This window comes from Lissotriton vulgaris, unplaced genomic scaffold (assembly GCF_964263255.1).
Source record: "Lissotriton vulgaris unplaced genomic scaffold, aLisVul1.2 SCAFFOLD_5889, whole genome shotgun sequence".
NCBI lineage: Eukaryota > Metazoa > Chordata > Amphibia > Caudata > Salamandridae > Lissotriton > Lissotriton vulgaris.
The window spans coordinates 1-14,363 of record NW_028245095.1 but is presented as its reverse complement, the minus strand read 5'-3'; the positions used below and the strand labels follow the sequence as shown (position 1 = coordinate 14,363).

Here is a 14,363-nt window from a genome sequence, read left to right as displayed (position 1 = left end):
TCCTAACGTAGGTAGGGATTAAATCACCACCACTGCGATCTGCCCTGACCCCTACTGACTCCTCCGGTACCTTCCGCGAGTGTGTGAGCGTCCGGATCGCAGAGGAAACATTGCAGTTGTCCGCAGCAGCGAAAGTGGAGCTCCGGCGGCGGCATGCATACGGCAGCAGTGGCGGAGGCGGCCCGATACTAGAGCCACAGAGGAAACTGGGCAATAATGCAACGGGTGGCGGTGGGCGCACCCAGCTGCTCCCGCAGCCTTGAGAAGACAGAGATTGCGGCTCCTTGAAAGATCAGTGTGCCCCTATCCCAGGAAGCTGACTTGTGCGCACCAGCAGAGGGCCGAGACCACGGAGAAACGGCGGCGGCCGTCCGGGAGTGTGTGCGACCCGGTACTGTGAGGCATTGCTGGGACGGGGATCGGGTGAAGCAGCCGCAGCATCGGCAGCACCCCGGGGTGCAGGATGGTGCAGGAGGCCCCCGTAGATGAGACAGGTACAAGGCTGTCCCTACTCCCCTCCCCCACTGCCAGACGACCATAGCGCGCCCAGGGGACGACATGGGAGAAGCTTGACCGCCATTTTGTGACGAGGCACAGAGCTATTTCACACCAGACCGCCGCCATTTTAGTGGCTCTGTATGCTTGAGTACTGGACAGCACCACCCCCCTGCCTAAGCTGATAAATACGACCTCCATTATACAATGTGAGTCTGAAGAAACAGGAATATAGACCCCTACGAAGTGCAGGGGGTAAAAGACTGCCACAAATAGGGCCAGGAAGTGATCTTGATCCTACCCCACGTAACTAGTAGGTTTTGCCGAAGAGGTAGCCACACCTGTCACTTCACTGCACAGCTGCACATTCTGTAAAGTCTGATACCTGCACATTTGCACTCTACCATCACTAATCACTGACACCTCCGACTCACCCTCACGGACAGTGCCTACCAGCCAGTGCAGAGTGGCAAGAACGCCCCCTCCCCCCACATGACAGATCATCACCATTGACGTGCTCTACTCAACACTCACAGATTGTTGTGATACCGTCCCTAATACGAACGCTCGAACTTCTCCGTGAGTGTTCAGTACTACACCTCATCCTCCTGGGCCCAACGCCACCCCGCGACAAAATAGGACGCCGCTGCAATGGGCCGCACGGAAGCAAAACAATCAAAGATCCCGTTTGAAACCCGCAAGACGACCAAGTCACAATCCTCAGAGTGTACTGACTTGGGTGCCGCGAGTGAGATGGAAGATGACTGGAAGTCGCTTCTACTGAGCATGAAACAAAGCCTCACTTCCATAGACACCAAAATGGACACAATGAACTCCAGAATGGAAGCGGTGGCCAACAAATTAGACCAGCACCAACATCGCTTAAAGGAGGTTGAAACCAGGGTGTCCGACCTGGAGGACGGTGCTACCACCAGCAAAAGTCAACTCACACACATGGACAAATTACTCTGCGTCATAGCGGAAAAACATGAGGATTTGGAGGCGCGCTCCAGAAGGAACAACGTGTGAATTCTAGGTCTGGCAGAATCCACCAATGTGGGCCGGATGGAAGACTTTGTTGAGAAGCTAGTTGTCGACTTGTTCGGCAGGGAATCCTTCTCGGCTCACCTAGTGGTGGAGCGCGCACATAGATCCGTGGTGGCCCAACCACCCCCAGGAGCGGCGCCACAACCGGTAATAGCTTGCTTCCTAAACTATCACGACAGGGACACAGTTCTACGCCTCGCTCGCGATTGCAAACAAGTCCACTTTGAAAACACAACTCTGGCGTTTTTTCCTGACTTCACTCAATTAGTGCAGGAAGCTCGACGCAAGTTTTCCGCAGTTAAGAAGAAACTCCAAGTACAGGAGATATCCTATGCAATGTTAAACCCAGCAAAACTAGATTACTCATCTAGGGAGGCAACAATTCTTTCAGAACCCGCAGCAGGTTGAGGACTATCTTAAACGCCACCGGAAAGCTGCATCAGTGGGATCTGGTACGCGAGACCACTACAGATCTCTTTCTCCTCTTCTGGAACAGGACTGAAGACTCTACTAACTTTGAGCCATTTATAGGCCTCCGGGTCCCTTCACTGCTGCTTTCCTGATTTGCAGGGGTTATGTATAAACTTGGATACTACATATGTTCTCTATGAGTCTGCCTGGCAATATGCCCCCGTCCCGCCGGGTCTCACTGTTGGAAACAGGGAGAGAGGCGCATGAGAGTATGGGAGGCAGAGAGCAGGTTGTGTGCCCCTAGTGTTTCCCTACATGGGCATTCCCCATATCGACATATTACCATGGGGATGTACGAATTCTGTTGGGGGAGTTCAAAGGGTGGGTGGGATGTATTATACCTGGCAAGTTGGAAATGCCGGCGTGGGAGGGGGGAGATTCTTCCTAAAATGTTACTTGATTACCTGTTCTTGTAAAGATTGCACAATAGCACGATTAGGTATAGGCCATCTGTACAGAGGGGATGGCAGATAATACACGTGACAAGCACACTGTTACAATACTGTATTGGAATGTTCGTGGGTTGAACAATCCGAGGAAGAAGAGGCAGGTGTTAGGATACCTAGATCGCCACCATATCTTAGTTGCCATGTTACAGGAAACACATCTATGCCCTGAAGCTGCGCCCCAGTTTGCGTCGCGATGGGGGGCTTATCGCTCCTACTCTACCTATGCACTGGGGGTCACGATTTTAATTAAAAGAGGATTGTCATTTGTGCTGGGAGGGACAGAAGCTGATGCAGGTGGACGTTATTGCCTCCTGTGTGGAAGACTAAACTCATATGATGTGATCTTTGCCAACTACTACGGCCCCAATGTTGATGAACCCCACACACTTCTTCAACTATGGAACAAGATTCAAGAACTAGGCACTATATAAGTTGTATTAGTTGTAATTAATTAATTATGGGGCGGGGACTTTAATACGACGATACGGCAACAACAAGACAGATCTAATGCCTCCCCCGCTCAATACACCAACACAAGTAAGGTGCTACAGGACCTCACAGTAGATAACTACCTAGTAGACTCCTGGAGACACATGCGTCCTACTGGGAGGGAAGGTACCCATTACTCGGCGGTCCACTCCTCTTGGGCCAGACAAGATTACATATTTTTATCTGCAGGAATGGCGCTTTGGATAGGGCGTGTGACGCATTTGGCTCGCACGTAGTCCGATCACTCACCTGTCCTAGTAGATCTGCAGACCCCGACGCAGCATTCCCCTTATTGAAGCTGGCGCCTTAATCCCCTACACTTGCAGGATACAATCTTTAGAAGGAAACTAGAGCAGGATATCCATTACTTTTTTGAGCGTAATATTGCTTCAGTCTCTAGTATTACCACAGTATGGGAGGCCTTCAAGGTCACAACCCGGGGGTGGTGCATCTCCAAAGGTGGGGGGTTCTAAAGACACTATGAAATGACCTCAATCAACTAGAAAGGACACTCAAGCAGCTCAAAACTGACATTGCCACGAACCCTGATGAACACACCCTTAGAGTCAAGATGCGCAATGCTTTGTCAGATTATGAAGAACTTGCTCATAGAGAGTGCAAGTTTCAGGGCAAACCATATATGGCGAGATTGAACAGGGAGGGTGACCGGCCTGGGAAGGCCCTAGCGGACGCAATTGGGCCCCCCTAAATTTTACAACTATGTTACAATCATACAGGATGCACAGGGCAGCCTCCACAGAAATCTCCCTGACCTGCTCAATAAATTCAGAGACTTTTACAGCACACTCTACTCCACCCAGAGGGGGGAACCATTGGACCTAGCAGCCTACATGGACGATACGGCCTTGGCATGGTTGGGCGATAACCAACGTACATTTTTAGACCATGACCTCGAATTAGACGAAATAACAGAAGCCATAATGCAAATGAGGTCAGGACGGGCTTCTGGATCGGATGGGTTGCAGATCGAATTTTATAAAACATATGCTCACATACTGGCCCCAATCCTCAGGGAAGTCTTTTATACAGCACGGGAGGAAGGGAGCCTGCCAGAGTCTATGCGGGAAGCCGTGCTCACTTCTTTACTCAAAAAAGCCATTTGAGGACGCATCAGAGAATCCACACTGGTGAGAAACCCTATCAGTGTACAGAATGTGGGAAAAGCTTTACTGTGAAAAGCCATTTGAGGACGCATCAGAGAATCCACACTGGTGAGAAACCCTATCGGTGTACAGAATGTGGGAAAAGCTTTACTGGGCACGGTACGCTGTCAAGCCACCATATAATCCATACTGGTGAGAAAACCTATCATTGCTTAGAATGTGGCAAAAGGTTCACTCAGAAGAGCACACTATTGGTTCATCAGAGAATCCATACTGGTGAGAACCCCTATCAGTGTACAGAATGCGGAAAAAGTTTTACTATAAAGGGTTCGCTGTTGAAGCATCAGAGAATCCACACTGGTGAGAAACCCTATCAGTGTACAGAATGTGGGAAAAGCTTTACTGTGAAAAGCCATTTGAGGACGCATCAGAGAATCCATACTGGTGAGAAACCCTATCATTGCTTAGAATGTGGCAAAAGGTTCTCTCAGAAGACAGCACTATTGGATCATCAGAGAATCCATACTGGTGAGAAACCCTACCACTGTACAGAATGCGAGAAAAACTTTACTGAGAAGGGTACGCTGTTGAAGCATCAGAGAACCCACACTGGTGAGAAACCCTATCAGTGTACAGAATGTGGAAAAGGCTTTTCTGGGAAGCGTACACTTTTAATTCATCAGAGAATCCATACTGGTGAGAAACCCTATCAGTGTACAGAATGTGGGAAAAGCTTTACTGAGAATGGTAGGCTGTTCACCCATCAGAGAATTCATACTGGTGAGAAACCCTACCATTGCACAGAATGTGGAAAAAGCTTTACTGGAAAAAGCAATTTGTTGTTGCATCAGATAATCCACACTGGTGAGAAACCCCATCATTGCATAGAATGTGGAAAAAGGTTCAGTCAGAGGAGCTCACTGTTGAAGCATCAGAGAATCAATACTGCTGAGAAACCCCATCACTGCACAGAATGTGGGAAAAGCTTCAATTTTAAGAGCGGCCTAGTGGCATACTGCTTTACTGCTTGACTTCTCGGACCACTGTGAGCTGCCGTGTGGTGTTTTTTCGGTTTCAGGTCTCTTTGCCAAAGCGCCGGGACACCCTTTGGGGTAGCCGTGCGCTATAGAAGAGACGGTACAAAACAAAACAAACAAAACAATCAGGGAAATCCCCAATAACCTGTGACTCATACCGGCCCCTATCTTTACTAAACTGCGATATGAAAATCCTTGCAAAAGTTACAGCAACCAGACTGAACTTGCTTATGCAAAAAGTAGTGCTGCACGACCAAGCGGGATTCATACCAAATTGTGCCACGGCCCATAACCTCAGAACTCTAGCCTCATTACTACAGGATATAGACCCCAAGAGCTCTGCAGTGGCAGTGTTTCTAGACGCTACTAAAGCGTTCGATTCCCTGGAATGGGATTACCTGATGGGTATACCAGGCCGCATGGGTATGCCCGTCTCTTTCCTCCAGTGGATACGGCTATTATATCACCGTCCAGTGGCATCAGTACTTTTAAATGCCGCCAGATCCTCCTCCTTTCCCATCATCAGGGGTACGCATCAGGGCTGCCCCTTACCCCCAATCCTATTTGCTTTAGCCATTGAAACTCTCGCTGCAAAGCTACGCCAGCATCACAATGAGAAAGCATTGATCTATCCGGCTAGGCAGCTGCTCATCTCCCAGTATGCGGATGACATGACCTTATATATCCACAAATCCCAGTAAAATCTGAACCCATTCATCAGAGAGATCACCAAATTCGGGGCCATATTCGGTATCCAGATTAACTGGTCCAAATCGGCAGTCTTCCCCCTTACAGAGGCCACCCAACCGCACCAGCTAGACTACCCGTTGGTTTGGGAAACGGAAGAGAACAAATATCTAGGCATATACATCACTAGAGACAGGGACGCCTTGATGAGAGCTAATTACAGTACAACTATGAATAAAATCACTGACACCATTACTAAATGGTAACGTCTGCCCCTCTCTATGGCAGGGAGAATTTCATTGATCAAAATGGTACTACTGCCTAAACTACTGTACCTTTTTATTAATATACCGTACCACCCAGGAAGATTTTTTTTAAAAACTCTTAGAACACAACTCACAAGACTTATATGGGGAGGAAAACAACCGCGCCTTAGTCTGAACACTATGATGCTTCCCTATCATCAGGGAGGGTATGATGTGACCAACTTTGAATATTATTATTATTGTGCACAGGCTCACTTTGCGACATACTGGTTCCATCCGCCACCCTATATGCCTCACCTTGCGGTGGAGGATGGCTATATGGCATCAACGCCCCCGTCGGCCTACCGCTTTACGTCGTGAGTGATCGCGGGCGAGATCCTTCCACGGTGGACTGTACGGTGAAAGCGTGGCAGAGAATAGCCCATAAATTGGAATCTCCGATGCTGTACTCTCCCACCATGACCCTGACCCGTAATCCATTACTTGCCACTTGGGGTGATCTCTATATTTGGGGGCAATTTCGCACCAAGGACCAGTTCTTTGGCCCGCACACACTCACGGTAATGGACACGTTCCTCTATACTCGACTTCGACAAAGTGTGAAGGCGGCAACCCTTGCCTTTCCTGAGGAACCGCCTACATTTGAACCCCTACATGCATTCTTACAGAAAGAACCTCCCAGACATGCAGTGTCTCTTCTCTATGGGCATACACAGGTAGCAAAGCCACCTCATGAGATCAAGGCCAGGCAAGACTGGGACAGGGATCTAGGGATATCACTGTCTGAAGAGCAATTTGAACGCAGCTGCACACACACAGAAGCTGTCACCGGGAATAACAGATTGCGTCTGATACATTTCAAGTTCCTACATAGACTGTACCACACCCCTGCTGGGTTACACAGATTTCATCTCAGGGAAGATGATAGGTGCACTAGATGTGGCGAGAAAGGTGCAGGCTTTCTCCATCTGGCATGGACTTGCCCCCAAGTTGCCCTTTTTTGGACACAAACATTTGAAGGTCTATCAACTATGCTGGGGACCAGGCTAACCCCTTGCCCAGTGGAAGGCCTACTGGGCCTTTCCCAAGGCATCAACACTCCGCACAAGAAATTTCTAGCTATGAGTCTACTTTTGGCGAAACAACAGATTGCATGCCGCTGGGGGAGAGGGTGGGCACCTAATTTTAAATGTTGGATTCAAACCATGACTACATGGCAGGAAAACCTGTTATTATGCTGAATTGTTACCTATGAAGTCCCGCCCGAAGGACATCTGGGGCCCACTGACCACTTATTTACTAGCACAGGAGGCCACGACTGATGAGGGACAGGGAGAAATAGTTGCGGGAGTAGAGGATGGCGTTGGGTCTGATGGGGACCCCCTCTGGACACTCATGTTGTGCTAGTCGAACTGGGCACTGAAGTGAGAGGTGGTGGGATGGGATGTGGAGGCTGCTGGGAATGCGTTGATGAGATTCCACAAGTAAACGGCCGGGAAAGACTTTACAGGAGGGAGGTTGGTAATAGATAGATTATGTTATTGGAATGTATATCATCTAGTGGCAACTGATATGGAGAAATGTAATTGTCTATATTGTATGTTCTTATCCTCTCTTGTGTATCATATTGATTGTGCTTTCAGAGAACAGATGGACATTGAAGGAAATAAAAGGGGGGACGTTACTACCAAAATGTTGTAGCTACGGGAAGGTGGCCAATATTGATATACAATGCAACTTTTGATCCGCCGGAATGTATATTGCACTGATATACCGTACAATGTTTCAATAAAGGTTTTTGAAATTAAAAAAAAAAAACTTTCTCAAAGGACAAGGGTCCTGTGGGAACCAATCACTGTTTGGAAATGGCTTACCACCAATTTGGATTTTGTGACAAATTATTAATGTTTCCCCACCGAATTTCGTTCACAAATCATCAAGGCATCTTTTACGGAATCAGTATTTGGGAAGGACGCTCATAAAACGCACCCTCCAAATAGTGAATCCTTAATGTTCACTTAATCAATTTAATGATTCGGGAAAGCTTTTCCAAATCATTAATTGGGTTAAGTAAATTGCAAAAGGTGTTTTTGCGGTCGCAAATCAACAGACAATTTAAAAAATATTTAAATCAGGCCTGTGACTCTCAATGTAAGCTAATTATGACACACTGTTTTCAGTTGTGGGGGTTGATTTGGATCTTGTTTCACACAGAGCAAAATAATATACGATTAAATACAGGCATTAAAACCCTGCTATCCACATCAACATTAACCCACAGTGTTATAACCTGCATTTAGAATTAGCTCTTAGAAGCCCTAGAGCAAAAGCTACACTTTGAAATTCTCCCAAAATCCTGAAAAACACATTCTTAACATTCGCCTGTACCTGACACTATTTTGTGGAGACTCGCATAAACGAGTATACATCTTGCACAACCACAAATACTTTCTTGGCATAAAGAGGACAGGAAATTACAAAGCTCTTAATTGAAAAACAAGAGAGCTCCAAACATGGGGAAGAGATATGAGATCGTGGCAGTGCTCAATTTGTGGTGGTTGGTGGTGTTCGGTACCAGCACTCACTTCTGGAGACTAGGTTATATTTTTCATCGTTAGCATCTGAGCCAGAGAGGCAAAGCAAGAGAGGAAGGCAAACAAGCATTTGCAATGCAAATGGTCTCGCATTTACACAAGTTTGATCTATGGGCATTGTAAATGACAATGCCTTTTATTTTATGTTTTGGTTTTTAAACATAAATAAAAGGCATTGTCATTTCCAATGCCAATAGCTTAAACTAGTTTTGCTTGCTACTCCCTGCCCTCTGGCCTCCACCTTCTCTCCCATGTGCTTCTCTCCCTTGGCCCTGGGTGTTTTCCGTGTTCTCCTATTCAGTGCCTTCCCGGTCCTGTACTTGCTTGCTGTCCAAGCCCCAGCGCTCCCTGCCTCTATCATTATACACGCTCCCTGCGTTTTCCTGCTTCCCCTTGCTTTTTCCCAGCTCCATCCTTCTGCGCTTTAATAAACTGAACACTTTGTAGCGCCCAACCCTGCGTGTTCTTCCTGCACCTATTTGTCCGTCCCTACTATGACCTAATATGACGTCAATGTCCTTATTCATCATATCCTATCCACTTTTGGTACCATTTCATTTCCTTCTGTCACAACCACTCCCTGTCCTGGCTTCCTTACCCTCGCCCTGCTTTCCTAGTCACTGCTTGCCCTCGCCCTGCTTCCCTGGTCCCTGCTTACCCTCGCCCTGCTTTCCTTGTCCCTGCTTATGTGCCCTATTCTAGTTTTTAGGTCTCGCATATTCTATCCAGCAGGGATAAATAGGCGAGATTATAGTAAGCGGAAAAGAATAATCTACCTGGCTGCGGATCGCGTAGAGTTCATGTGAGCTATGCGCGTGCACATCATCGCCAGCCACATCACAAGCCACCATTTGTCTGTGACTCAGCATCAGACTTCATAGGCTGTCGCTCCCCCGCCCCCGCATGCACATCTCACACCACCATTTGTCTGAGCCTTTGCATCAGACTTCAAAGGAATGCGCTCCCCGCCCCGCCCCCGCCACAGCAATGCCGAGAGCTTGGGGTTTTTATTGCATGCATTGTGTGGGGAAACCGTGTTTTGTTTTTTTCTGGACAAAAGTGAAAGCCTACCGTGCTTGCTTACAGTAGCCTTGCTCCTCAAATGCCGTTGCTGTGTTGCCACCTCTCTAGGGACACTCAGCTTGAAAACACTCGAATTGCTAGCTGCAATGCTACATCCGCTATGCTTTGCCTCTAGACACGTTGATCCCTCGCAGACTGTGCTGACTTTGCCCCTCCTGATTCTGAAACTGAATAACGCAGTCACTACGCAGTCTCTTCTCTCTGTCTTATGATGTCTGCCCTGCCACCATTTACTTCGGACCCTCACCCTCACACCTCCTCAACCTCACACACCCTCACTCCCTCTCACCCTCGCACACCCTCACTCACCCTCACAACCTCACCCCCTCACCCTCACAACCCTCTCACCCTCACTCACCCTCACACCCTCATCCTCACACAACTTCACCCTCACACCCCCCACCCTCACACCCCCTCACACACCCTCACCCTCACACACCCTCACCCTCACCCTCACCCCCCCTCACACCCTCACACACCCCCTCACCCTCACACCCACTCACCCTCACAACCCCTCTCACCCTCACACACCCTATCAACCTCACACCCCTCACCCTCCCACTCCCTCACCCTCACACCCTCACCCTCACACCCCCCTCACCCTCACACCCTCAGCCTCATACCCGCTCACCCTCACCCCCCTCACACCCTCACACACACCCTCACACACCCCCTCACCATCACATGCCCTCACCCTCACACCCCCTCACCCTCACACCCCCTCACCCTCACCCCCTCACACACACCCTCACCCTCACACCCACTCAACCTCACACCCCCTCACCCTCACACACCCTCACACTCACACACCGTCACACTCACACTGCCTCACCCTTACAACCTCACACACCTTCACCCTCACACCCCTCACCCTCACACCCGTCACCCTCACCCACCTTCACCCACCCTCTCACCATCACACACCCTCTCACCCTCACACACCCTCTCACCCTCACACACCTTCACCCTCATGCCCCTCACCCTCACACCCCCTCACCCTCACAACCTCACCCCATCTCCCTCACCCCATCACCCTCACCCACCTTCACCCACTGTCTCACCCTCACACACTCTCTCACCCTCACACACCCTTTCACCCTCACACACCCTCTCACCCACCCTCACCCCCCTCACACTCACACACCCCCTTACCCTTAGACCCCCTCACACCCCCTCTCCCTCCCACCCCCTCACCCTCACCCCCTCACACCCCTTCACCCTCACACCCCCTCACACTCAAACCCTCAACTTCACACCCTCACCCTCACACACACCCTCACCCTCACACGTCCTCACTCTCACATACCCTCACTCTCACACCCCCTCACCCTCACACCCCCTACAACCTCACCCCCTCATCCTCACCCTCACACACCCTCACCCTCACACACCCTCACTCACCCTCTCACCCTCACACACCTACTCACCCACACACACCCTCTCACCCTCACACACCCTCCCACCCCCTCACCCTCTCACCCTCACCTCACGCTCACCCTCACACCCCCTCACCCTCACACCCCCTCACCCTCCCTCACCCCCTCACCCTCACACAACCTCACACACCCTCGCCCTCAAATCCCCTCACCCTAACACCCTCTCACCCTCACACCCCCTCTCCCTCACACCCCCTCACACCTCTCACCCTCACACACCCTCACCCTCAGACACCCTCACTCACCCTCACCCTCACAACCCTCTCACACTCTCACCCTCACACACCCTCACCCTCCCACACAACCTCACCCTCACACCCCCTCACCCTCACACACCCTCACCCTCACACACCCTCACCAGCATAGCATAACAAAACATAGCATAGCAGAACAAAACACAGCATAGCATAGCATAACAAAAAAAGCATAGGATAGCAAAACATAGCATAGCATACCAAAACTTAGCATAACAAAACAAAGCATAGCATAACATAACAAAGCATAGCAAAACAAAACACAGCATAGCATTACAAAACATAGCATAGCATAACAAAACCCAACAAAACATAACAGAACAAAACATAGCATAACATAACACAACAAAGCATAGCATAACAACACATAGCATAATAAAGCATAGCAAAACACAACAAAACATAGCATAGCATAACAAAACACAACAAAACATAGCATATAAAACAAAACATAGCATAGCAAAGTATAGCAAAACATAGCATAGCATAACAAAACACAACATAGCATAGCATAACAAAACAGCTTAGCATAGCATAGCATAACAAAACATAGCATAGCAAAGCATAGCATAGCATAATAAAACATAACATAACATGGCATAGCATAACAAAACATAGCATAGCATGGCATAACAAAGCATAACATAGGATAGCAAAACTAAACATAGCATAGCATAACAAAACAAAGCATAGGATAGCAAAACAAAACATAGCATAGCATAACAAAAGATAGCATAACATAACAAAGCATAACATAAAAAACACAACAACACATAGCATAACAAAACATAGCAAAACACAACAAAACATAGCATAGCTTAACCAAACATAGCATAACATAGCAAAACAAAACATATAATAGCATAGCAGAACATAGCATAGGTTACCAAACACAACAAAACATAGCATAGCATAGCATAACAAAACATTGCATAGAAAAACAAAGCATAGCATAATAAAACACAACAAAACATAGCATAGCATAACAAAACATAGCATAGCATAACAAAGCATAGCATAGCAAAACATAGCATAGCATAACAAAACATAGCATAGCATAACAAAACACAGCATAGCATAACAAATCACAGCATAGGATAGCAAAACATAGCATAACATAACAAAACAAAACATAGGATAGCAAAACAAAACAGAGCATAGCACACAGCATCACTCAGCACCACCACAGCTTCACTCAGGGGCACCACAACATCACTATGCGCTAATACAGCATCACTGAATGCCACAGCATCACTCGTTCGCCTTCACAACATCACTCAGCGCCACCACAGCATCAGTCTGTGCAACCATTCAACAACAACTGGTTCAAATATGTTCTCTCAATGTTTCAAGCTTTATTACAGATGTAACAAAAAGATGTTAATATTTCACTTCTGTTCTTGGATCTTCGTCACAATAAAATACACTTAACATAAACTTCACTGAAGTTATTTACTAAAGTTTAAGCTATTGCCATTATAAATTACAATAACTTTTATTTAAGTATTAATTATTAAAAAATAAATAAAAGCCATTGTTATTTGTAATATCAATACATGTAAGTCACGTAAATACAACACATATTGCATTACAAATGCTATAGGTGTCACATTTGCAAAAGTTATAACTATTGTCATTGTAAATGACAAAGCTATTAATTTCGCTATTCTCAAAAACAAAACACAAATAAGAAATTTGTCATTTACAATACCAATAGCTCAAACATTCCTAATGCGAGACCTATTGCATTGCAAATGCTTGTTAATCCTCTGATCCGTCTCCCAGCTTGCTTGTTTTGTCCTAACTTGTTTGCCCTGTCGCTGCTTACTTTGCCTGTTCCAGCTTTCTCACTCCTGCTTGCTTTCCCTGCTCGAATACCCTGTCCCATATTCCATGCCCTACTTTCATTCTGTGACCCTCTGTCCCTGCTTGCTTCTCCAGTCGCTGTTTGTTTTCCCTGCATGCCTGCGCTTTCTCAGATTCCTTGCCCTGCCCATGTGCCTGTTTTCTCCCACTGTTCCTGCCCACATTCCTTTCCCTGTCTCTGCCTGCTTTCTCTGAGCGTCCTCTGTTCTTACATGCTCCTCCCGTCGATGCTTTCTTTCCCTGCATGCTTGCTGCTGCTACAGATTTATTGTCACGCTCCTGCGTTCTTTCTGTGAGTCCATTCTAGTCATGCTTTCATGCCCCCTCTTTGCTTGGCCTGTCCCTGCTTGTTTTCTCCTGCAAATATCTGGACATATACCACCCACTTCACGCCTCAAGTTACTCTACAGTACTAAACATGTATGCAGATATACAACTCACTTCTAGCCTCAGTATAATCTGCAGTACTGCACATGTATGCACATATACAATCCAATCCAGGCCTCTGTGCACTCTGCAGTACTACACGTGTATGCAGTTATCACATGTACCAGCCACTACAGGGATCAGTGTACTCTGTAGTGCTGCATATGTATGCACATACATCATCTACTCGAGTCCTTTGTACTCTCCACTACTGCACATGTATGCACATATATCAGCCAGTCCTGGTCTGTGTATTCTGCACATGTATGCTCATATCCCATCCACTCCAGGCCCCACGGTTCGTTGCAGTACTGTAGTGTGTGCACACACCCTTCGCGCCGGACTTCAGGGTACTTTGCATCACTGTACATTTGGGAACTCACATCCTCCCCTATAGATCTCAGTATAATGTGCACTGCTACGCGCCCTGTCCCCTGGCCCAGTGAGCACTATACACTTGCATGTGTTCTTTGAGTGATGAATCTACTCCCATATGTACAAATGGTTTACCCAGGAGTCACTGCTTCAGCCTAAGACATGGGCTTGCATTATGTTCATGGTCAAATTGAGACCATCAGGCAATATTCTCATTGGTCGCTGCTCAGCTTGTTCATACGTGAACTCTAATTGGCTTAAATG

The 14,363-nt window shown here is 47.6% G+C and overlaps 1 protein-coding gene across 1 annotated transcript; it reads left to right on the top strand.

Annotated features, from left to right (window-relative positions):
- The first annotated feature begins 1,560 nt into the window (after positions 1 to 1,560).
- Positions 1,561 to 5,106, top strand: LOC147666541 (uncharacterized). Its single transcript, XM_086949001.1, has 3 exons — positions 1,561 to 1,689; positions 3,985 to 4,252; positions 4,325 to 5,106. The coding sequence occupies exons 1-3, from the start codon at positions 1,561 to 1,563 to the stop codon at positions 5,104 to 5,106; spliced, it is 1,179 nt and encodes a 392-aa protein (XP_086805127.1).
- The last annotated feature ends 9,257 nt before the right edge of the window (positions 5,107 to 14,363 follow it).

Coding starts and splice junctions, on each gene's coding strand:
- LOC147666541 (XM_086949001.1), top strand. CDS start 1,561: ATGGAAGACTTTGTTGAGAAGCTAGTTGTCGACTTGTTCGGCAGGGAA. Junction 1,690..3,984: donor CAGGAGCGGCGCCACAACCG/GTAATAGCTTGC, acceptor CCCAATCCTCAG/GGAAGTCTTTTATACAGCAC. Junction 4,253..4,324: donor CGGTACGCTGTCAAGCCACC/ATATAATCCATA, acceptor AGAAGAGCACAC/TATTGGTTCATCAGAGAATC.